Source organism: Chelmon rostratus, chromosome 5 (genome assembly GCF_017976325.1).
Source record: "Chelmon rostratus isolate fCheRos1 chromosome 5, fCheRos1.pri, whole genome shotgun sequence".
Lineage (NCBI taxonomy): Eukaryota > Metazoa > Chordata > Actinopteri > Chaetodontiformes > Chaetodontidae > Chelmon > Chelmon rostratus.
This window is the reverse complement of record NC_055662.1, coordinates 26,890,741-26,915,471: the sequence shown is the minus strand read 5'-3', so window position 1 is coordinate 26,915,471 and position 24,731 is coordinate 26,890,741. Positions and strand designations below refer to the sequence as shown.

At 42.3% G+C, this 24,731-nt stretch overlaps 1 protein-coding gene and 1 pseudogene across 2 annotated transcripts; both read left to right on the top strand.

The window, feature by feature from the left end:
- Positions 1-68: 68 nt before the first annotated feature.
- Positions 69-13,457, top strand: LOC121606501. Of its 2 annotated transcripts, XM_041936844.1 has the most exons (14): positions 69-233; positions 1,094-1,141; positions 1,401-1,511; positions 1,961-2,008; positions 2,507-2,566; positions 5,889-5,936; positions 6,193-6,330; positions 7,145-7,192; positions 7,453-7,563; positions 8,012-8,059; positions 8,312-8,863; positions 9,122-9,277; positions 9,781-9,828; positions 11,436-13,457. In XM_041936844.1, the coding sequence occupies exons 1-14, from the start codon at positions 80-82 to the stop codon at positions 11,984-11,986; spliced, it is 2,121 nt and encodes a 706-aa protein (XP_041792778.1). In that variant the 5' UTR covers positions 69-79; the 3' UTR covers positions 11,987-13,457. The 2 variants fall into 2 exon arrangements, with proteins under 2 accessions (XP_041792778.1, XP_041792780.1); XM_041936846.1 differs by lacking the exons at positions 6,193-6,330; positions 7,145-7,192.
- A 49-nt stretch (positions 13,458-13,506) lies between these two features.
- LOC121606500 lies at positions 13,507-23,222 on the top strand (annotated as a pseudogene).
- Positions 23,223-24,731: the final 1,509 nt, after the last annotated feature.

The following is a 24,731-nucleotide window of genomic DNA, read 5'->3' as shown; positions in this document are numbered from 1 at the left end:
GATGAGGAGACGTGAGGAGGAGATGAGGAGACGTGAGGAGGAGATGAGATGTGAGGAGATGAGGAGAAGTGAGGAGGAGATGAGGAGACGTGAGGAGATGAGGAGACATGAGGAGGAGATGAGATGTGAGGAGATGAGGAGATGCGAGGTGATGAGGAGACATGAGGAGGCGATGAGGAGACGTCCGGAGGAGATTTGTATTCTGGATCATCGCGTCATCCATCACAATGAAGGTAAAACAGAATTACGAAGGACCAAGAGATGAGAGATAAAGAACAATGAGAGAAGAAGTCCACATTTTAAGTCATTTAAATATTTGCAAGGGGACTGGTGAATTTGCAAGTTTCAAGTTAATAATGGACAACAGAATTCTCCTGACAGTATATATAGATATACTGGCATCCAGCCTGCTCCTCTCATTTAGTTGGCTTCAATGAGGCTTAACATTTGCACAGTTTACCTTGACTGTTCCTATAATAAAAAGATAATTCACTGGGTCTTGAAAGCCTCAGAGCCTCGCCTCTCTCCGCTGCATTTTCTCAGCATACTGCTGATCCCGGTCAGTGCTTTGGTGGCTTTGTGTGAATGTCAGTGACAGGTGACCCAGCCACACGATCACTGTTTGGTCCATCTTCTACCAACGGCAAAACAGCCAGATACAGAAACGGTTTCTTTCCACGAGCCGTCACCCCTGAACAGTTCAGTCACCAACACGTCTACTGACTGGCCATTTATAATCCATTAATACACAGTTTTTAGCATGTACATTCATCATTCACTGTCACTGTGAACACACAGTGTAAATGCCATTCTATATACTGTTTATTGCTTCTTTGTATATATTGTTTAGATATGTGTTTATTTTATATTTTGCACTAATTAACTTGTTTAGGCTGTTTTGTGTCTGACAAGATTCATCCAGGTCAGGGTGCATTTGGAAAGCACTTACAATTCTTTTGCACATCTTTTTACCTGTGCAAGTACATTAAGTGCCATGTTTAAACCGGAGTCAAATTCTTTGTGTTTGCACACATACTTGGCCAATAAACTTAATTCTGATTCTGATGAATGTCTACATTTCCTGTCTCTACAGAGCCACATGTGACACACAGCAGCAGCTATGAATTCCTGCCACCTGACTGTAAGTTCAACCCGACTGATGCAGATTTATTCTCGTCTATATTAACATCTGGAATTACAGTGTTTTGTAGGTGGTGGGTACAAACATCTCATTTAGTTTCAGTGTTTGAAAGCTGAGGGTGAATTTGTTTCAAGTTAATAATGGAGGACAGAATCTCAAATCCACCTTAAAGAAACAATGATTTCCTCTCTGTCTGTTCTTCCTGTTTTCTTGTCTTCAACATGAATTAAGTCTACACTAACTGTGTTTTCTAATTCAGTGTCTTCAGAGGATGACATGTCGGAATGTGAGACGGAGACAGTGCGTCCTCGTCCATTATTCAGAGCCTTGAGACGTCATCAGGAAAGTCCCTTCGTCCTCCATCATGAAGGTAAGAAAAAATTCTGAAGGAAGAAGTGACGAGAGAAGAGCAGACAATCAGAGAAGAAGAAGAAACAGAGGAAACATCCAGAAAGTGAGAGACAGCAGACAGAACAAGCAAATTCTCTCTGAGTGTTTTCTAATGAGGGAGTGAGGCTGTCAATCACATGTTGGGAGGGTAAACAGAGAGAGGTGGTGTCTGAACTAAAACATGTGTCCTTTGTGCACAGAGAGTGAACCCACAAACTGACTGCATGCTGTATTGAGAGACCTCCTGTCTCAAAGTGGAGGGACATGAAAAATGATGCTTTTTTTAACCCTTTTAGATCACATCCTCACTCACACTGTGCAGCTATCAGGCTGCTAAGGCTGTGAAAATGTTAACGCTGGTTGTGGACACCAGCAGTCCACCACCAGGATGAATGAATGAATGAATATGTCCATTTTCTGTCTCCACAGCGCCACATGCGACACGCAGCAGCAGCTTTGAATTCCTGCCACCTGACAGTAAGTTCAACCCGACTCACTCAGATTAATTCTCGTCTATATTAACATCTGGAATTATTTTAGTCCATTAATTACTCCACCTTAAAGAAGCTTCCTTACGGGTATAATGTAGTATAATTAATGATCACACTCAAAAATGTTGTTCCACACACTTTCAATTTCTACATCATTTATTCTTATTTTAATGTCTCTGCTAATGGTTTCCAAAAAATTCTACATTTAGTTTTAGTGGAATTTAAGGACAGCTTGCATTCATCAGATGTCTCTCAGAGATGTTTCATGTTGTCTTCAGTCTTCTTCAGATGTTGCTTTAATCTTTCATGGTTTTGTCTGCCGACTCTCTGTCTGGATCAAAGACAGAAGCTTCTTCCACACATCTGGTTTTGTTCTTGTTTTTACTAGTTTTCACAAAAAGTAAAAACATCAAAAATCAATATTTCATCCAGAAACAGTCCCTTCAGTCAGGATTACATGTGAACGTGTTCTGTGTCCTTACAGTGACCGCTGACCTGAGAGCAGGGGAACGAACCCGCAGCTATGAATTTCTGCCAGCCAACAGTGAGTTCAAGTGACCTGAATCAGAATTATTCTCCTGTGTGTGAACATCTAGACTGAGAGTGTTTGCAGGTGGTAGGTGCAAACTCACATGTTATTGGATTTGAATATTTGAAGCTCACAGCTGAACTGAATTTAACTTGTTAAGGTAAGTTAAGACTTTATTAATCCCCAGCAGGGGAAATTCGAGTGTTACAGGCAGCAGCAAAAGTAGTAGGAATAACAACAAAATAGAAAAATACAAGACTCACTCAGTGTTTTTTCTTTATTTTTTTTTTACTTTCTGCATTGCGGATTCACACTGAAGACATCAAAACTATGAAGGAGCACATGTGGAATTATGTAGTAAACAAAAACGGGTTAAACAAACTTACTGTTTTATATTTTAGATTCTTTGAAGTTTGCTTTGATGACAGCTTTGCACACTCTTGGCATTCTTTCAACCAGCTTCATGAGGCAGTCACCTGAAATGGTTTTCCAACAGTCTTGAAGGAGCTCCCAGAGGTGCTGAGCACTCTGCGGTCCAACTCATCCCACTCTTAGTTTGGTTTAGGTGAGGTGATTGTGGAGGCCAGGTCACCTGACCCAACCCTCCATCACTCTCTTTCTCGGTCAAATAGCCCTTACGTAGCCTGGAGGTGTGTTTGGGGTCATTATCAGATGGGATGGCATGTTGCTGCAGAATGCTGTGGTAGCCATGTTGGTTAAGTGTGCCTTGAATTTTGAATAAATCACCAACAGTGTCACCAGCAAAGCCCCCCCTCACACCATCACACCTCCTCCTCCATGCTTCATGGTGGGAACCAGACATGTTGAAACAATCCACTCACCTTTTCTGCATCGCACAAAGACATGGTGGATGGAACCGAAGATCTTAAATTTGGACTCATCAGACCAAAGTACAGATTTCCACTGGTCTAATGTCCATTCCTTGTGTTTCTTGGCCAAAATAAGTCTTGTTGTTCTTCCTCAGTAGTATTTTCTATGCAGCTATTGACCGTGAAGGCCTGATTCATGCAGTCTTCTCTGAACAGTTGATGTTGAGATGTGCCTGCTACTTGAACTAAGTGAAGCATTTCTGTGGGCTCTGATCTGAGGTGCTGTTAATTTACAGTTTCCAAGGCTGGTAACTCTGATGGACTCTAACTCTTGGTCTTCCTTTCCTGGGGCAGTCCTTATGAGAGCCAGTTTCATCAGAGCGTCTGATGGTTTTTGCAACTGCACTTCAGGATACATTCAAAGTTCTTGAAATCTTCCGGATCGACTGACCTTCATGACTTAGAATGATGATTGACCGTCGTTTCTCTTCACTCAGCTGAGTTGTTCTTGCCATAATAATGATTATAACAGTAGTCAAATGGGCCGGTTAACTGGGTACCAACCCTACTACTGCACAACACAACTGATGTTCTCAAACACATTAAGAAGGCAAGACATTTCACAAGTTAACTCTTGACACGGTACACCTGTTAACTGAAAACTATTTCAGGTGACTGCCTCGTGAAGCTGGTCATAAGAATGCCAGGAGTGTGCAAATCTGTCATCAGAGCAAAAGGTGGCTACTTCAAAGACTCTGAAATATAAAACATATTCTGGTTTGTTTAACCCTTTTTTGTTTACTACATAATTCCACATGTGTTCCTTCATAGTTCTGATGTCTTCAGTGTGAATCTACAATGCAGAAAGTAATAAAAATAAGGAAAAACCATAGTGTGAGAAGTTGTGTCCAAACGTTTGACTGGAAGTGTATGTATTGCCACAAAAGAACTATAAAAAATATACTGCCATCGCAGTTTTAACAGAAATTGCTCATGGTGGGTACGGATCAGTTAAGTACATTGTTTATTCTATTGCACAGTAATGAATATATATGTGTCACAGGAGAAAAACCTATATATGCATAGTTTGAGTACTTAAAGAGAATGAAAAATGTAATGTTGCACAAGATATTTTTTGTATGTGATTGCAGGCTGAAGTAAACATAAATCACACGTTTGTGCAAAAACAGTGTGAATGTGGACCCAGTGCTACATTAACTGATGCTGGAGTTGAACTCTGACAGATGTTGGTGTGAAGGACTCGCGGTAGCGTTCCTTCTTACAGGGTGGATGCAGCAGTCTGAAGGAGCTGCTGAGGACCCCCACTGTGTCATGCAGGGGGTGGGAGGGGTTGTCAATGATGGATGTCAGCTTGGCTAACATATTCCCCATACCTACGACCTCAGTGGTGTCCAGAGGGCAGTCCAGGACAGAACCAGCCCTCCTGACCTGTTTGTTGAGTCTCTTTCTGTCCCTCAGAGCTTCCACAGCCCCAGCAGACCACTGCGTAAAAGATTGCAGATGCAACCACAGAGTCATAAAAAGTTTTTAGTAATGTCCTACATGCTCCAAAGGACCTCAGTCTTCTCAGTAGATGGAGACGACTTTGGCCCTTCCTGTACAGGGCATCAGTGTTCGTGGACCAGTCCAGTTTATTGTTGAGGTCGACACCCATGTGTTTGTACTCCCCCACGATCTCGATGTCCAAAACCTGGATGCACACAGGTGTAGTCAGTGGTGCCTTCCTGCAGAAGTCAATCACTATCTCCTTAGTCTTGCCGGCATTGATGAGCAGGTGGTTTAGTCCACACCAGTCAACAAAGTTAGCAATGACTTCCCTGTATTCCAAAAAGTTCCCCTGTGATACACGTCCAACGATGGCTGTATCATCAGAGACCTTCTGGAGGTGGCAGCTGGTTGTGTTGTGCCTGAAGTCCGATGGGTAGAGGGTGAAGAGGCAGGGAGAGAGCACAGTACCCTGCGGAGCCCCGGTGCTGCAAACTACACAGCTATCATGATGATGTGCGAGAACTCCCTTGAGACGTAAAATGGGCGAATGCTAACAGCTAGCAGCTCTATGGCTGCTCCTTTACACTGATGTGCCCTGGGTTTAACCATTTGTTGTTCACAAACATCGCTATGCCTCCACCCTTCCTCTTACCGCTCTCTGTTTCTCACCAGTTCGCTCTCAGCAGATAATGTCTGTCCAAAGCGACATGCATGTCCGGCGTGAGTTTGTTCAGCCACGTGCCTGTGAAGCACATGATGTTACACTCCCGGTACTCCCGCTGCAGCCTGGTTAGCGCCGTTAGCACTTCCATCTTATTAGGGAGAGGGTTATTCAGGCTTTTTTGTGTCTGGCAAGAATCATCCAGGTCATGGTGCATTTGGAAAGCACTTACAAGTCTTTTGCACATGTTTTTTCAAATTCCTTGTGTTTGCACACATACTTGGCCAATAAACTTAATTCTGATTCTGATGAATGTCTACATTTCCTGTCTCTACAGAGCCACATGTGACACACAGCAGCAGCTATGAATTCCTGCCACCTGACTGTAAGTTCAACCCGACTGATTCAGATTTATTCTCGTCTATATTAACATCTGGAATTACAGTGTTGTAGGTGGTGGGTACAAACATCTCATTTAATTTCAGTGTTTGAAAGCTCGCTGGTGAATTTGTGAGTTTCATGTTAATAATGGAGGACAGACTCTCATCTTAAAGAAACGATGATTTCCTCTCTGTCTGTTCTTCCTGTTTTCTTGTCTTCAACATGAATTAAGTCTACACTAACTGTATTTTCTAATTCAGTGTCAGAGGATCAGATGATACATGACAACATGTTTGATTGCGACATGGCGGAATATGAGACGGAGACAGTGCGTTCTCTACCATTCATCAGAGTCTTGAGACGTCATCAGGGAAGTCACTTCGTCCTCCATCATGAAGGTAAGAAAAACAAAAACATTTTAAGTCATTTAAATATTTGCAGGCGGACTGGTGAATTTGCAAGTTTCAAGTTAATAATGGACAACAGAATTCTCCTGACAGTATATATAGATATACTGGCATCCAGCCTGCTCCTCTCATTTAGTTGGCTTCAATGAGGCTTAACATTTGCACAGTTTACCTTGACTGTTCCTATAATAAAAAGATAATTCACTGGGTCTTGAAAGCCTCAGAGCCTCGCCTCTCTCCGCTGCATTTTCTCAGCATACTGCTGATCCCGGTCAGTGCTTTGGTGGCTTTGTGTGAATGTCAGTGACAGGTGACCCAGCCACACGATCACTGTTTGGTCCATCTTCTACCAACGGCAAAACAGCCAGATACAGAAACGGTTTCTTTCCACGAGCCGTCACCCCTGAACAGTTCAGTCACCAACACGTCTACTGACTGGCCATTTATAATCCATTAATACACAGTTTTTAGCATGTACATTCATCATTCACTGTCACTGTGAACACACAGTGTAAATGCCATTCTATATACTGTTTATTGCTTCTTTGTATATATTGTTTAGATATGTGTTTATTTTATATTTTGCACTAATTAACTTGTTTAGGCTGTTTTGTGTCTGACAAGATTCATCCAGGTCAGGGTGCATTTGGAAAGCACTTACAATTCTTTTGCACATCTTTTTACCTGTGCAAGTACATTAAGTGCCATGTTTAAACCGGAGTCAAATTCTTTGTGTTTGCACACATACTTGGCCAATAAACTTAATTCTGATTCTGATGAATTTCTACATTTCCTGTCTCTACAGAGCCACATGTGACACACAGCAGCAGCTATGAATTCCTGCCACCTGACTGTAAGTTCAACCCGACTGATGCAGATTTATTCTCGTCTATATTAACATCTGGAATTACAGTGTTTTGTAGGTGGTGGGTACAAACATCTCATTTAGTTTCAGTGTTTGAAAGCTCGCTGGTGAATTTGTTTCATGTTAATAATGGAGGACAGAATCTCAAATCCACCTTAAAGAAACGATGATTTCCTCTCTGTCTGTTCTTCCTGTTTTCTTGTCTTCAACATGAATTAAGTCTACACTAACTGTGTTTTCTAATTCAGTGTCTTCAGAGGATGACATGTCGGAATGTGAGACGGAGACAGTGCGTCCTCGTCCATTATTCAGAGCCTTGAGACGTCATCAGGAAAGTCACTTCGTCCTCCATCATGAAGGTAAGAAAAAATTCTGAAGGAAGAAGAGACGAGAGAAGAGCAGACAATCAGAGAAGAAGAAGAAACAGAGGAAACATCCAGAAAGTGAGAGACAGCAGACAGAACAAGCAAATTCTCTCTGAGTGTTTTCTAATGAGGGAGTGAGGCTGTCAATCACATTTTGGGAGGGTAAACGGAGAGAGGTGGTGTCTGAACAAAAACATGTGTCCTTTGTGCACAGAGAGTGAACCCACAAACTGACTGCATGCTGTATTGAGAGACCTCCTGTCTCAAAGTGGAGGGACATGAAAAATGATGCCTTTTTAACCCTTTTAGATCACATCCTCACTCACACTGTGCAGCTATCAGGCTGCTAAGGCTGTGAAAATGTTAACGCTGGTTGTGGACACCAGCAGTCCACCACCAGGATGAATGAATGAATGAATATGTCCATTTTCTGTCTCCACAGCGCCACATGCGACACGCAGCAGCAGCTTTGAATTCCTGCCACCTGACAGTAAGTTCAACCCGACTCACTCAGATTTATTCTCATTGATATTAACAGTGTTTTGTAGGTTGTGGGTGCAAACATCTAATTTGATTTCAGTTTGAAAGCTCGCTGGTGAATTTGTGAGTTTCAAGTTAATAATGGACGACTGAATGTCTTAGTTCCACCTTAAAGAAGCGTCCTTACTGGTTGTTAATCCAGTTTTCTACATGGATGAAGTCTGCACTTACTGTGTGTCCTAATTCAGTGTTTTCCTTTCAGTGTCTGAGCTGAGGGTTGTTCTGCTGGGGAGCAGCTGGTCTCAGAGGAGTTCAGTGGGGAACTTCATACTGGGAGAGACTAAGTTCAACACTGAGGAAGATGCAGGCTGGTTTCTGACAGAAAGAGGACACGTGAAGGAGAAAGAAATCGTTCTCATCAACACTCCAGATCTCCTCCTCCTCCCACACAGAGTGAGAAGAGTTCTGGAATCAGTCTGTGATCCTGGACCTCATGTGTTCCTGCTGGTTCTGCAGCCTGAAGACTTCACTGAGCAACACAAACTGAGGCTCTGCAGCTTCCTTCGACTCTTCAGTGATCGACCGTTTGATCATTGCCTGGTGCTGATATCAACACCCAGAGAGGAGAGTCCAGGTTTGATGGAAAAGTATCAGCAACATCCTCCATTGAAGGACATGATCAGACAGTGTCGCTACAGGTTTCTGTGGCAGAAGAATGTTGACCTTCCAGAGCTGTTAACACGTTTGGGTCAAGTCGTGAAAGAAAGCAAAGGAGAGCATCTGAGCAGCAGCTATGGATTCCTGCCACCTGACTGTAAGTTCAACCCGACTGATGCAGATTTATTCTCGTCTATATTAACATCTGGAATTACAGTGTTTTGTAGGTTGTGGGTACAAACATCTCATTTAATTTCAGTGTTTGAGAGCTCGCTGGTGAATTTGTGAGTTTCAAGTTAATAATGGAGGACAGACTCTCATCTTAAAGAAACGATGATTTCCTCTCTGTCTGTTCTTCCTGTTTTCTTGTCTTCAACATGAATTAAGTCTACACTAACTGTATTTTCTAATTCAGTGTCTCCAGAGGATCAGATGATACATGAGATGCTGATGCATGACCACATGTTTGATTGCGACATGTCGGAATATGAGACGGAGACAGTGCGTTCTCTACCATTCATCGGAGTCTTGAGACGTCATCAGGGAAGTCACCTCGTCCTCCATCATGAAGGTAAGAAAAAATTCTGAAGGAAGAAGAGACGAGAGAAGAGCACTAAAACTAAAACATGTGTCCTCTGTGCACAGAGAGTGAACCCACAAACTGACTGCATGCTGTATTGAGAGACCTCCTGTCTCAAAGTGGAGGGACATGAAAAATGATGCCTTTTTAACCCTTTTAGATCACATTGTGCAGCTTTTAAACAAGATCCACAAAAATACATGAACAAATAAATACAAATCAATTTCTTTTTCTTATTATATCAAAACAAAACATGACGTATGCTTACATAGGCCTGAACCTGCCAGTTTCAACCCATATCATGGCATCATCACAGGTGTGGCCTCCAGATGTTGATCCAGATGCAAGTGTAATGGAATTGGTTCAGGCAGAGTAGATAATAACTATCAGGCTGTTAAGGCTGTGAAAATGTTAACGCTGGTTGTGGACACCAGCAGTCCACTACCAGGATGAAAGAATGAATGAATGAATATGTCCATTTCCTGTCTCTACAGAGCCACATGTGACACGCAGCAGCAGCTTTGAATTCCTGCCACCTGACAGTAAGTTCAACCCAACTCACTCAGATTTATTCGTCTATATTAACATCTGGAATTACAGTGTTGTCAGTGATGGTTGCAAACATCTCATTTAATTTCAGTTTGAAAGCTCGCTGGTGAATTTGTGAGTTTCAAGTTAATAATGGACAACTGAATCTCTTAGTTCCACCTTAAAGGATAACTTTTGTTTTTTACAACCTGGACTTTATTTATAACATTAAATACGACCATTTACTCACCCCGACAACTTTGTTGGCATTTGGAGTCGTTTTCAAGAAATTAGCCCCAGAGGAGCGGCGTATATCCGTATAATGCGAGTGATCGGATCATCCATGCGCAGCCTCTATATAACGCATAATCTGCAGCGAAACTCGTTCATATTCCAATATTTTGTTATGATATGCTGGCACTATTCCCCTCTGAGCCCGTGGTGGCATGTTATCAACATCCAGGGTCTCTAGACAACTACCTCTGACGCGGATGATGTCATTACCGAACGGCATGCGCTGCGAGCAACCAGCCACAACACGGCTAACTCTGTGGCGGTCGGCTAGTTTAGCTGTAGTTTGGCACAGCTATGGTTCATTATTGCGTATTTCCAAATTGTCAGAACAAAATGACATTTTATTTTGAGAGAGAGTTGATTAGAATAAAGTAAATTCAGAGGAGGGAGAAAAGTTTGCACTCATGAAGTCAGGCTTATGCGTAAAGCAAACAAAACCAAAGCAAATAAACAATCTATACATGTGTGTAAGCTACTTACTCAATCGAAAGTTGCCCATTTGGTCCTGCAGGCTTTGGCTGGGTCTTCCAGTTCACTTTTGGTCTCCACCACAGCCCGGTTTATCATTGCGTGGAAATCCTCCAGTGTTGTGATACGTATCTCCTGGCCGCAAGTCCCACTCTGAGCAACAGAGGCATTCCTCCTCTGTTGTCATCGATGAACATTGTCCACAAGAACACCACCAGTTACCGTCTACTCGTGGACGCGAAGCCGTTTGTTGTTGTTTGGCCAGCTGTTCCTCTCTCTGCCTCCGTGTACTCTGGCTCAAAACGGTAAGGACGTCCATCGTAAACAAAGTCATCGTCCACCACCTCAGAGTCGGAAAAATATTCACCCATTTTGTGAAAAATAACAGTCGCAAATTACAGCTACACTAGCCGCAGAGTTAGCCGTGTTGTGGCTGGCTGCTTCGGAAATGACATCATCCGTGTCAGAGGTAGTTGTCTAGAGACGCCGGCTGTTGATATCATGCCACCACGGGCTCAGAGGGGAATAGCACCAGCATATCATAACAAAATATTGGAATATGAACGAGTTTCACTGCAGATTATGCGTTATATAGAGGCTGCGCATGGATGCCCCAAGTACTCGCATTATATGGATATGCGCGCCGCTCCTCTGGGGCTAATTTCTTGAAAACGACTCCAAATGCCACCAAAGTTGTCTGGGTAAGTAAATGGTCGTATTTAATGCTACAAATAAGGTCCAGGTTGTAAAAAACGAAAGTTATCCTTTAAAGAAGCGTCCTTACTGGTTGTTAATCCAGTTTTCTACATGGATGAAGTCTGCACTTACTGTGTGTCCTAATTCAGTGTTTTCCTTTCAGTGTCTGAGCTGAGGGTTGTTCTGCTGGGGAGCAGCTGGTCTCAGAGGAGTTCAGTGGGGAACTTCATACTGGGAGAGACTAAGTTCAACACTGAGGAAGATGCAGGCTGGTTTCTGACAGAAAGAGGACACGTGAAGGAGAAAGAAATCGTTCTCATCAACACTCCAGATCTCCTCCTCCTCCCACACAGAGTGAGAAGAGTTCTGGAATCAGTCTGTGATCCTGGACCTCATGTGTTCCTGCTGGTTCTGCAGCCTGAAGACTTCACTGAGCAACACAAACTGAGGCTCTGCAGCTTCCTTCGACTCTTCAGTGATCGACCGTTTGATCATTGCCTGGTGCTGATATCAACACCCAGAGAGGAGAGTCCAGGTTTGATGGAAAAGTATCAGCAACATCCTCCATTGAAGGACATGATCAGACAGTGTCGCTACAGGTTTCTGTGGCAGAAGAATGTTGACCTTCCAGAGCTGTTAACACGTTTGGGTCAAGTCGTGAAAGAAAGCAAAGGAGAGCATCTGAGGTTGGATACATCACTTCAAATCTGGTGAAGAGTAGATCCCAGATGACAGCAGTCCACCCTCTGGTGTGACTGCACAAACCTGGTCATGATCAGTCATATGATCAGTCATATGTGTTATTATTTTTCTCCTGCTTTGCTATTTTCTTATATCACATTTTAATTTTTATCAGGGCTGCTGACAACAAGGATTAATCTTGATGTTGTCAGTCTGAGATCTTCTAGATTAAGAAGCTAAAACCTCGGCTCTGCTGTGACTTTTTCTTTTCCGCTTTAGCTCAGTTGTCTTATTGCAACTGATCCTTTCCTTTACCAAAGGAAAAAGTAGCAGCACCGCTCTGTAAAAATACTGTTGTAAGTAAAAGTCCTGTATTCAAGATTTGACATTTGTAAAGTGCACTTATCACCCAAAACGTACTTAAAGCACTTGTTGGGCAGAATGGTTCCTCTCAGAGAGTTCTGTTATTATCATTACTGATGCTTTAACACATCTGTTACAGCTGTTGCTCCTGGTTTAAGAAGCAGATTGTCTGTTGAACATGATTTGCCTTCATGGATTTTATTGTTAGTTACACTTTGCGTAATCTTGCTGAAGAAGTAAAACTCTTCCATTTGTCTGTCGTGCAGTGGTGGTCACATGATGACCACACCTGTACTGTCTGGCTAGTTAACATACACTATATATACACTGCTTACTGGGCTGTTGAGATGTTCGTCATATACAGATATTCATATGCTGTCACATATTTGATGCTGTGTTATTGTATTTTCCCTTTATCTTTAGACTAGCTCACAGGCATGTACATAACTGAAGTCCAGTTAAGGATCCTCACACTGCACATGGGTAAAAACTGGACTTTCCCATCCAGCTCTGCAGTCCACAACAAACTCATCCACATTTTCAAAGGTGATAAACAGGATTGACAGCACGGCAGACTTCTGTAACACACAGAAAAGAAGAGGAAACACTGAAATAAGTTGAGGGGAAATTAGAAAATGAGGAGGGACAGACCTGGTGGACATGAAAGATCCTGGAAGATGAAAACCAGAGAAAAGAAGGTCAAATCAGACGAGAGCAGACAGGAGAAAAGAAATGAAGCGCTACAAGAAACCACTGAAATACTGGCTCATAAATGGAAAAGCAAATATCTCAGAAACAATGCGACACAAAACAAGAAGATGATGGAATTTAATTTCAAAGAAAAATGTGTCACACGAACAGGATGGTCAACACTTTGAGCTGAGCTCGATCCAAAGTCTGCAAAACTGCAACGATAAACCCGACAGAAGGTCAAGAGCTGAGGACTTTCCGGCTCACAAAGAACTCCAGCACTATGTTATTTTAATCAATTCAGAAGTGATTGAGGAGGTGAAACAATCAGGATTTATTATTGTCACTAATGAATGAAAGTCTGGACTGTTTTCATGAGGTTACAGACAACAACTGTCCTGGTTTTGTGTTTTGTGCCAAACATGATTAAAGATGATTTTTTGCGATTCTGTCAGGTTGCTCATGTGACTTTTTTGAAGTGAGGGTCAGTGTGTGAGCGCGCCGCGAAGGTGGACGGCTGGATGGTGTCACAGCTCAGCACACGGCGTGAACACTGAAACACCCGACAGGAGGCCGTAATATCTCCTCATCTTCCTCTGTGACTGAAGGTTCCCAATGAAACGCTTCTGACAGGTAAAAACATGTCAGAATATTTTTCCAGCTTGTACAAAAATTGGTTAAACTTGTTTATACATAATTTATACTCAGTTGCCAGTTTATTAGGTAAATGCAGCTGAAACTGCAACAGCCCTGCAGTACATCCTCCCTTCATGAAGAGGGAGGCAGAGAGGTGTTGATTCAGATGTAGGATTATTCTGAAGGATGTAGTTTGTGGTTCTGTTTAAATGAACACTTCCTGTTTTTTAAGTTCTGAAAGCAACAAAGCCGATCGGGTTGAGAAACATGTTTGTTTTATTAGTCTGACTTAACTCAGTGACAATGAGAGTTTCTTCTTTGCACATTTGAAACAGTACATCCTAATAACCATCACAGCAGATATCAATAGCAGGTGTATACAGGAATGAATGGCGTAATGAAACTTCTGTTGCATTAAATGTGCTTTCTGGTTCATGTCTTTGTGTTTATTCAGTATGATCATACTCAAGAGTGGACAAAGAGTCCTTAATCCAGTTTTTAGGACGTGCCGTGTTGAAGGTGGATCTGGAGCAATGATGTGTGTGGAAACCTGAACCAGAGATGAATCTGCATGCAGCAGAGAGTCAACACGCTCAAAGAAGAGGAACCAACATCATCAGCTGACAACCTGGAGGTGCACATCATTCTGCTTTTGTCAACATTCAAAGTTTCCGATGCCAGAACAGGGAAGGTACCTTAACTCACACACACTCACTGTGGAGCTGTCAAAAAATACAAGACTTTGGCTTGAAATTCACAGTAATGTAACAAAGATTATAGGACATGACATCCCCTTCTCCCAGAGTCTGTACATTCTGGGGGACCCGTCCCTACTCGATGACCTCCCACCCCATGTCGCAGAGTGGGTTCAGGTAGCCCTGATGCTGGGGCGCAAGCTTATTATTCCAGAATGGAACGCATCTTCACCCCCACTTGTCAGCCTCTTGCATGCTCACTTAGCCCAATTAGCTGCACTGGAGGGCCTATCATATAGACTAATAGAGTGGAATACTTCAATCTGAAATGAGAACGATACCTACTGTCGCTGAGCACGTAATCATGTGAGCTGGTTTTTTTTTTTCTTTCTCTTTGTTATTGTCCTTGTGCTGTTTTGTGCTGTTTCTTGTTGGGTTGCCTTTGTCTTATTGTTGCTTTTCTTTGTTATATAGAGCACAAACACTGTACGGTATTTGCTTACTTTTTATATCCAGTTCTCAACATTGCTGCATAGTCAGCATTTACAACATGTATACATGTTCGGTGTGAAAAACCAATAAATTGTGAATCATAAAAAAACATTCAAAGTTTCCTCTGAACAACACCGACAGCGAGAAGAAGAAGAGCCAGAACTGTCCAGGACGGCGTCAGCAGACGTTTTGTATCACTAATATTACAACAGAAATTACTGATGGAAATTGTAAATAAAGTAGGACCCAGAATGGACACCAAAAATTGAGAATCAACTTTCTAACTGCTGGATGGTGTTGATAGATAGATAGATAGATAGATAGATAGATAGATAGATAGATAGATAGATAGATAGAGAGATAGAGAGAGAGATAGAGAGATAGAGAGATAGATAGATAGATACTTTATTTATCTCCAAGGAGAAATTTGCAGTTCCAGCAGCTCAAAAAGGTGGACACACAAGGGCATGCAAAATAAGAACAGGAACTACTTTCAAGTAATGTGTAACTTACAAGTGATGAACAACTTTCAAGTACACATCAACCTTAAAGTAAGGCACAACTTTCAAGTGAGAGGCAATACAAAATACCAATATACCAATATATATTGAAGACAATCGTTTGTCGATCAGCCTCTCTAACAGAGCTGGTTGTGAACTGAACTGTGTCTGACACCTTAGATCAGTCTGGGAATAGCACACGTCACTTTTTCTAAAAGCAGACTGGAAGTCATTGTCACGTCTTCATACGAACTCCTTTCATTGATTACTTATTGGCTCAAACTGAAAGTGTGTGACCGTCAGGTTAAAAGCTTGGCAGGCTTCATTAGCTGAAGTTCAGACCACTTCCAGTGAATCTGAATGAACCGTTTTTCAGTTATATCTTTAGAACAAATGCTGATTTGTCAGTAATGGTTTCATTGCCCAGCTTTCCGCAGCTCACTGTCCGTCGAGCATCAAACTAACGGGGGTGCGGTCCGCGAGAGCGCGCGCGGCCTCTTAAAGCTGTATGACCCTCCCTTACCTGGATCAAACATCATCACGTGCTATCTGCTATCATTCGGAAATGAATGTGACAGCAAAGGTATTTTCGTGAAACTTTAACGTTTTTTTTAACCTAATAGTGGTAATAATAATGTTTTGGGGGTTTTTTTGTCCTACGCAACACTTTGTGACGTTGCAATCTGTTAACTTTCACTTTCATGTTTGTGTTGATGGCGCAGCTGGAATCATCAGGCGAGTCAAAGTGAAGAAGACGAACAGACTGTGCAGGTGAGAGGAAGGTTGACGGCTGGACAGACTTGTCATCACAGTCCGGAGTCTGATTAAATCATGAATGTCATCTGAAGTGACTCCGGATCGATCGATGGGCGGCCGGTCGATCGGAAGTACTACAGGTACTGCAGTATTCCTGCTGCTACTACTAGCCTGAGTAAAACTGCCAAGACTGATTGGACAGGTGAAAGTATTCATCGTCCTGCTCCTTCACTCCTGGCTCTTCTTCCTCTCCGGCTGCTGTTGTGGAACTGCTTTTGGGACTCCTGTGATCACTCCTGACCATCAAGGCCTCACAGTCCTCGCGGTTCAGTCAGAATTTTGTTGTCTTGTGGTCGAAGGGGTTTCACTCCAGCTGTGGCGCTCAGCTTCTGGTGGTGTTTCAGCACAGTGGCAGCATGGCGGCTGCTGCAGCAGCAGGTGAGTGCAGCCAGGTGTGCGGCAGAAATGCCCCGCTTCATGTTGAATGAACATATCGTGTTACATCAGTTGAAGCCAGCTCACTGTCCGTCACCACAGCTCGCCAGCTTCAGATTGGGCTCTTCTAATCTGGTCTGAAACTGCGTTTACATAATCCACCATGACAGTAATCAATACAAACTCATAATTTCCTCAAATGTATGGATTAAAACATGGTGATTAAGATGGTGGACTCCATTGTTTCACCACATGTTGAGGGCAGGTTCATAATTTTCATGTGTTTCTTTAAGCATCTGTCAGGTTCTCATATGGACATTAAAACAGTTGATTTGCTGTTATCAGAGGTGGATAATTAATGTTACCAGTATCTACTCTTTATTTTTATACATAAATATCTATATTTATATATTTTTAATCCAAAGTTTTGCCATCTATATGCATATTTAAAGTATACTATATACTATACTATATACTGACTATATATCTTTATATGTAGGCCATTTACTGCATTTATCACTTTTCATTTAAAGTAAAAGTGCTACACACTGTGAAAATACTCCACTACAAGTAACAGTACTGCATTCGAAACCTGACAAACTAAAAAAGTATTATCAACAAAATGTACTTGAAGTACTAAAAGTGTTGGTGTATCAGTAAACTGTTCCTGTCAGTGTTTCTCTATCATCTCTGATGTTTGTGGATTAATATTCCTGCCTCATTAATGTGGATGCTGCATTTTACTGCTGTAGATGTTTCGGCTTGAGCTCATTTGAACTACTTTATATCCTGTTGGTGTCACACTTGTGCAGACGGGGGAAATAAGGAAGCAAGTGTTTAGAGCCGAATGCAGACTACAAAGTCAGAACAGGTGTAATCCAAGTGACTTATTAATAAAACAAGCATGGGAGGGTGAGGCAGGCAAAGGTCAATCCAAAGAAATCAGTGCAAACTAAGTCGGAAGCAGAGCAGAATCCAAATGTCCAAAAACCAAGCGAGGTCCAGGGAAAAGTATAGCAACAGTTGAAAAACACTGGAAAACACAGGAGAGGGCTGGACACAAGGCACAGACTGAGGGGAAACACATCTCATCCTATTCCTAGTGTTACTGGATGCTTTCTACACCACCAACACAACATTTGCTAGTGTGTGTCATGTTTCGACTGTCTCAGCACTATAAAGGAATCAGAAATATCAAGTCAACTGAGGTTTGATTTTGTGACAGTTTATTTTCCTTTTGTTTTCTTACAGAAGGAAATGCAGGGAGGCCCCTGAGCCACAGCAGCAGCTATCAGTTAATTCCCCCAACCAGTAAGTTCAGCTCTGTCTCGCACTCTGTTTTGATGCTTTGTGAGTTATTCTTCCAAGCTGCCTTGAAGTGTATCTGGAGCTGTTAAGTAACTGTGCTACTAATCCTGCAAAAGATCAACATTGCTGGATGATGTCCAAGGCTTTTTAAACTCAAGTCCTATTATTATTTTTAAAAACAGAATTAAGTTTTTTACAATAAATACTTTGTGTAATTAGGCTACACTCTGAAATCACATTGATTCTCTTAATAAAGAAAACACCCAAATTTGATTTAATTGGCTAATCATTTCTGTCATTGGGTCAATGGGACGATAAAATATTCGTTTATTATTTCAATATTTATTTAACGGCTCTTTGATGGGAATTTGTCACTTAAACACATTATATACTTTCTGCCACTGGGGGCCTGTCAATCAAAGCAATGAAGCCGATTGATGATGTCATGAAGCACTGTGGGATCATGGGAGTTGTTGTCGTCATTGTTAAACAACCACCGTTGCAGAATGATGTGACCTGGGCAGAAATGTTCACAGACGAGGTCACGTGATGAAGTTTTATTCTCGTTATGTTTAGCTGCAGACTTCCTTCCTCGCTCTCTAACATATTATCATGTGTTTCCTTTGTCACCACTGACAGATGACCAGATGAAACGCATCGTTACATTGACCAAATTCACAGTTTTCAAAGGGTTTGAATATTGTTGGAAACATTTACATAAAATAAGTACACAATCCCGCTTTTATTGGTGCAGTTGGTTAGAGGCAGGGGTAGATGATGGTAGATGGTAGTGCGGCAATTGGCAGTTACATGTGGCATCTAGGCCTGTGCTAGCATTGTAGCAGCTAACAATAGCTAAAGCGGTGGTAGTATGATAGTATCTTAGCAGTTAGTATTGGCATCTAGCAGTTAACATTAACAGTATAAGTGAATCTAGCTTTATTGTCTTCTTCTGTTCCTCTTAGCGGTTAGCATTTAGCATTAGATTAGCATTAGCTAAATGGTTACACTGGAACTGTATTGTCTTCTTCTGCTCTTGTTCGCGGTAAGCATTAGCTAAATGGTAGCATCGGTACTGGCCACTACCTGGAGCATCTCCTAAACAGGCCTGGGTCAGTTGAACGTGGCAGTGCTGTTTGGATCGTGTCGGAGCAGTGTGAACTGGCACTAGGGGGGGTGACTCTGGGACGCCGGAGTTCACCGCCTAGCCTCCTGGAGGTGTAGTGGGACTAAGTAGGCGAAACACAGTTGAAGGGAGGTATCCACCTGATGACCCCCAGAGACATGTTAGGAATCACTGCTCTTTGACATGTATAGAGGCAGATTAGGGGTCCAAGGTTCTTCACTGAGAATGAATCCTCTTTTTGAGCACAAGTATCTTGTTTTTAAATTAACAACTCAACAAAATATATGACATAGATCTGGTCGATTTGAGACATTTTAATGTGTAAATGTTGCAAATTATAGCTTTAAACACAAAAATGCAGCGTGTGTCACGTACAAAATGCAAATACTTGGATTGAAACTCAGTCAATTGCAGGTCAGTGAGTGTCATTCATTATCAACTATTTGAGACTAAATTTCGTTGTTAAGATACTGGCATTTTTCATAGTTAGAATAAGTTAAAAGTGGGTTTGTCTGCAGTTGAAGGGCCATTCCACCTTATCATGAGCACAATTACCACTCAGCTAATAATTTCCAGATCATCACGGTTCTAATTATCTACTCATGTTACCCACTTATAGGAGAATTTCGATTCCAAATCTTCACCAAATTCAGAATTTTATCTTGGACTAGTTAAGCCATGTTTGAAGAACGGGGCTCAGGGCACAAACTCATCGGGCAAAGCCAACATTTTGGTCACCATATTGCCTAAGAGAGAGTTCGAACACTGCTCCGACTTTTTGGCCACATAGATTTAATCAACTGAAAGAGACCAGCAGAGGCACAGACATATACATGAAAAATTTGAACCAAAAACCAAAACCACTTAACAAGCATTTCTGCATTCTTCATTCTTCTGTAGCTCATTCTGATGCCTCTGTTCCTCAAGAAAAGTGGAAATGTAACTGCATTTTTGTGTAAAATACTGCTAGCAAGGTTAGCACCAGCTCTATGTTAGCCACATCCGCCATTGCACAAAATCACCTCATCTAAACTGAGGAGATAACGAGGCTCACTCTGTCGTCACAGGACAAAAAGTTTTCCCTGACTACACGTCAGCACCTCAACCAGAGTTTCTGAACATCTTCACCGTGTATGTGTGGACAAGGAATAAGTCTGTTAGTTAAGATACTCTGGTCCACAGTCTGAAAAGCTGCACTGAGATGAAACAATAGTGATCACCGTGCATCACTTAAGACTCTCACGAGAGCCTGTTTCTGTTCAATGCAATCAAGAGAAAATACTTGTGCAAGTATTATGTATTATGTTCATCTAACACAGTTATAAGTAGGGTAGTGATGGTAACAATTAGTGTCTTGAACCGCGTTCCCTTCCATAAGTAGCAGCCTCCTGGGAGTGGCACAACTTGCTGGATAATTTGTGCTAGTGTAAAGTCTGCGGTAAGCTGGAACTTCTGAGATACCTCTTCATCTCTGATGCCCACGACCAGTCCATCGCAGATGTGTTTATCCCTTTTGTCACCAAACCCATAGTTCTCCTTTACTTTGTACATTATGTATACTTTCTCACCGGGTTGCTGGCTGCTTTGATAAAGCACGCCCTTTCATGTATTAGGTTCCATCTTGGAATTAAGTTGTTGTCGAATTGTAGTCATCCTTATGTTGGGCTCCTTTTCAAACCTAAAGGACCTGAATGTCCTTTCGGCTTCACTGCCCATGTCACAAATAAACAACCAGACCTGGACTTCCCTGTCATCGTGGATTGCTTGGTGGCTGTCCTGAAGCGAATGAACCTTTAATATGAGTTGTGTTTCATCATAATCCCATCAGACTGGTCTTGTATCATGTCAAGTTTGGTGCTAGTTCATTTTTCTAAATCAGTGTTTTTCTTTTCAGTGTCTGAGCTGAGGGTTGTTCTGCTGGGGAACAGCTGGTCTCAGAGGAGTTCAGTGGGGAACTTCATACTGGGAGTGACTGTGTTCCACACTGAGGAAGAAGCAGACTGCTGTCTGAGAGTCAGAGGACAGTTAAAGGACAAAGAAATAGTTCTCATCAACACTCCAGATCTGCTCCATCCAAACATCTCTGAAGACAAACTGAAAAAACATGTAGAAAACTGTGTGAGACTCTCTGATCCTGGACCTCATGTGTTCCTGCTGGTTCTGCAGCCTGAAGACTTCACCGAGCAACACAAAGTGAGGCTCTGCAGCTTCCTTCGACTCTTCAGTGATCAATCATTTAATCATTCATTGGTACTGATATCAACACCCAGAGAGGAGAGTCCAGTGTTCATGGACAGGAATGTACCAGAGCAGCCCTTAAAAGACGTGATGAGAATGTGTAGATACAGATACTTGCATCAGAAGAACCTTGAAGTTTCAGAGCTGCTAACACGTTTGGGTCAAACTGCAAAAGAGAATAATGGCGAGCATGTCAGCTGTGATGGATTTGAAGATGATGATGAAGGTCTAATCATGACACTAAAGTCTGAGTCTGAACACATCAAACCAGCTTTAAACCTGGTTCTGTGTGGGAGGAGAGGAGCAGGAAAGACTTCAGCAACCAAAGCCATTTTAACTCAGAGAGCGTTTCATTCAATCTCCAACTCATCAGAGTGTGTTAAACATCAGGGAGAGGTGTGTGGACGTCGGCTTTCCCTGGTGGAGCTGCCAGTGTTGTATGGAAAACCTCAGGAGGCTGTGATGGAGGAAGCATTCAGGTGTGTCTCCCTCTGTGAACCTGAGGGCGTCCATGCCTTCATCCTGGTCCTACCTGTGGGTCTCCTCACTGATGAAGACAAGGGAGAGTTAGAGATCATCCAGAACACTTTCAGCTCTAGAGTCAATGACTTCACCATGATTCTGTTCACCGTGGAGTCAGATCCTACAGCTCCAGATGTTGTCAGCTTTGTAAAAGAAATCAAGAGCATTCAAGATCTCTATCAGAGCTGTGAAGGAAGACATGTTGTTCTCAACATCAAGGACAAGCAGCAGATCCCAGAGCTGCTGGAAGCTGTGGAAAAGATGACAGCTGAAGGATCCAAATGCTTCACAAAGGACACGTTCACCAAGGCTCAGATGGAGAAGGTTGTAGATCAGGAGAACACTAATACAAGACTTAAAGCTGAACTGCAGGATGTGAAACAGAGGAGTGTGATGAGAGGTGATGATGAAGGTCAGAGCAGAGAGCGTCTCAGGATGGTGCTGATTGGGAAGACTGGCAGTGGGAAGAGGGCAACAGCAAACACCATTTTAGGCAAAAAGCATTTCAAACCCAGAATCCCTCCGAAGCCAGCGACCAAGTTCTGTGAGAGAGCAACGGGAGAGGTTGATGGACGGCCTGTTGCTGTGGTCAGCACCCCCGCATTGTTCGACACGACTCTACCTGATGATGAATTTCAACAAGAGATTACAAAATGTATCGGCATGTTGTCTCCTGGACCTCATGTGTTCTTACTGGTCCTGCAGATCGGGAACTTTACACAAGAGGAAAAAGCCTCTGTGGAACTGATCAAGAGGCTGTTCGGCAAGAAGTCTGAAGATTTCATCATCGTTATCTTCACCAGAGGAGACGAACTGGACAATCGGCCATTTGAGAGTTATATTGAAGACTGTGATGACTTTGTTAAACAACTCATAAATGGCTGTGGAGGGAGGTACCAGGTCTTCAATAACAAAGATCACACAAACCGCACACAAGTCAGAGAGCTGCTGACCAAGATCACGACAGTGGTGAAGGAAAATGGCGGCTGCTACAACACTGAGATGCTGGACAACACAGAGGAATTCAGACAAACACAAGTGGAGAGGATTTTGAAAGAGAAGGAAGAGATGAAGAGGAAACATGAGGAAGATCTAAAAACACTGAAAAGGGAAATCAATGAGCAGCGTGGAGAAATTGAGCAGGAGAGGAAACTGAGAGCAAAACAGCTGAAGGACAAAGACGAATGCATCAACAAGGAGCTTCAGGAGAGGAAGAAAGAACGGGAGGAAGAGGAAAGGAAGCGGAAAAAACAAGAAGAAAGTCAGCGACAGGAATGGAGAAGAAGGCTGGAAGCGTCAGACAAAATGGTTCAATCAGAAAGAGAGCAAAGGGAAAATGCTGAGAGGAAGCTGGAGCTGTATAGAAAAGAGATGAAGAGAGATCGAGACGCCTGGGATAAAGAAAGAAAGGACATGTGGGAGCGAATCCATCAGGAGGATAAACAGAGTCTGAAGGAGGAGAAAACAAGCTTCAGAAAGCTCCAGGAAGAGTACCATCGAAAGAGAAGAAGATGGACATGCTCTTTGTTTTGGCTTTTGCTTTTTCTGGTGTTTCTATGTATGTATATTTTTTATCTCTAACCTAGCTGAGTAGAAAGACTGAAAGCACTGCGGGCTAGCTAGCTTCCACTGAAAGTGAAAAAATACTCCCTCAAGCTACTGCAAAACTGTTTTTTTTTTTTTTTTAGTTTTTAATTAGCTAGCTAGCAGGCTAATCGCAGTCCATCCAAGTTTAAGGTGGACTTGTTTTGACTTGTGAAACTGAGTGAAGCCAAATGGTCCAGTATGAAAGCAGACTGTTAACACCAGCTTTTGTTGGTCAGGTTAGAGCTTAACGTGAGCTCACTGCTGAGTGTTTCGTTTTCTAGTTCTGTAATACCACATGCATAAATAAGACCGTTTTAAGTTGTTGTTTACTGCATCTTCCATGGAGCTAAGCTAACAGTTCCCCTTTGCTTCCAGTCTTTGTGCTAAGCTAGCTAAAGTGTCACTGAAATACTGGGCAAATGAGCAAATATACCAAATGGAGTCAGGTGATCACTTTACATGAACATATTTTAGTTTTAGTAGAGTTCATTTAGATATAATTAGTGGCACGAGGCAATACACGAGCCACTCGGTTCTATAGCTCAAAGAGCTTTAGAGGCGAGTGGCTCTCTCGCGTTTTTTTCTTATTATTTTTCATCTTCCGCCAGAATTTTGGTGCGTAACTAGTCCCGCAGCTTTGAGAAAACCCTCGCAAATTATATTTCAAAACGTGCAGCTCGATCGGGAATGGTGTGCTATGTACTTATGACAGGATTCGGTAATAATTCGCTAGTTATTCGCAAAAAACTGCAAAAATTTCCCATAAGAAATGAATGGGAAATCTCCTCAAATTTCAGCCTTTTTCAAGTTTCTGTGGCCTCGCCATACTTTCTCCTAGAGACTTCATTCAAACTATAAAATGTAGATAATTTTGTGGGCTCAAACTGAACCTCGGCTCACTTTTTGATATCTCTTACGGTTTTCGAGCTATGACCATCTGAAGACCATAAAGCTTCTCAAAAAATGCTCAGAATTTCTGCCCCTAGAGTGGGTGATGTCATCAGCTAGAGTGCGAGAGGCAGTGAGAAATCGCCTGAAATTTTTTTTTTTAAATTGCCATAAACTCCAAACGGTGAATAGGAGACACATAATTTTTGGATTCTTTTGTAGACAAACGTCTCTTCTGGCCTCTGATTTCAATTTAAATTTAAAGGGTTAGCCCCCACCAAATTTAAATAAAGAGGGATTTTGCACCAGCTGCCCTGCTCTGCTGCTCCATGTAAGCCAATACAATCTCCAGTTTTGTGTCTCGCAGCATGCCGCAGTCTGTCTTTTTAAATCGACCATTTACTTATTTTTCTAAAACATATCTAAACACCAAACACACGTACATTTGGCCCAGACTTCTACGCTTCTCACAGTCTAATCGTTTTTTTGGTAGCAGCTACGGTTTTGTCACAATCACTCGTTGTTTGCGAGAAACTGACAGC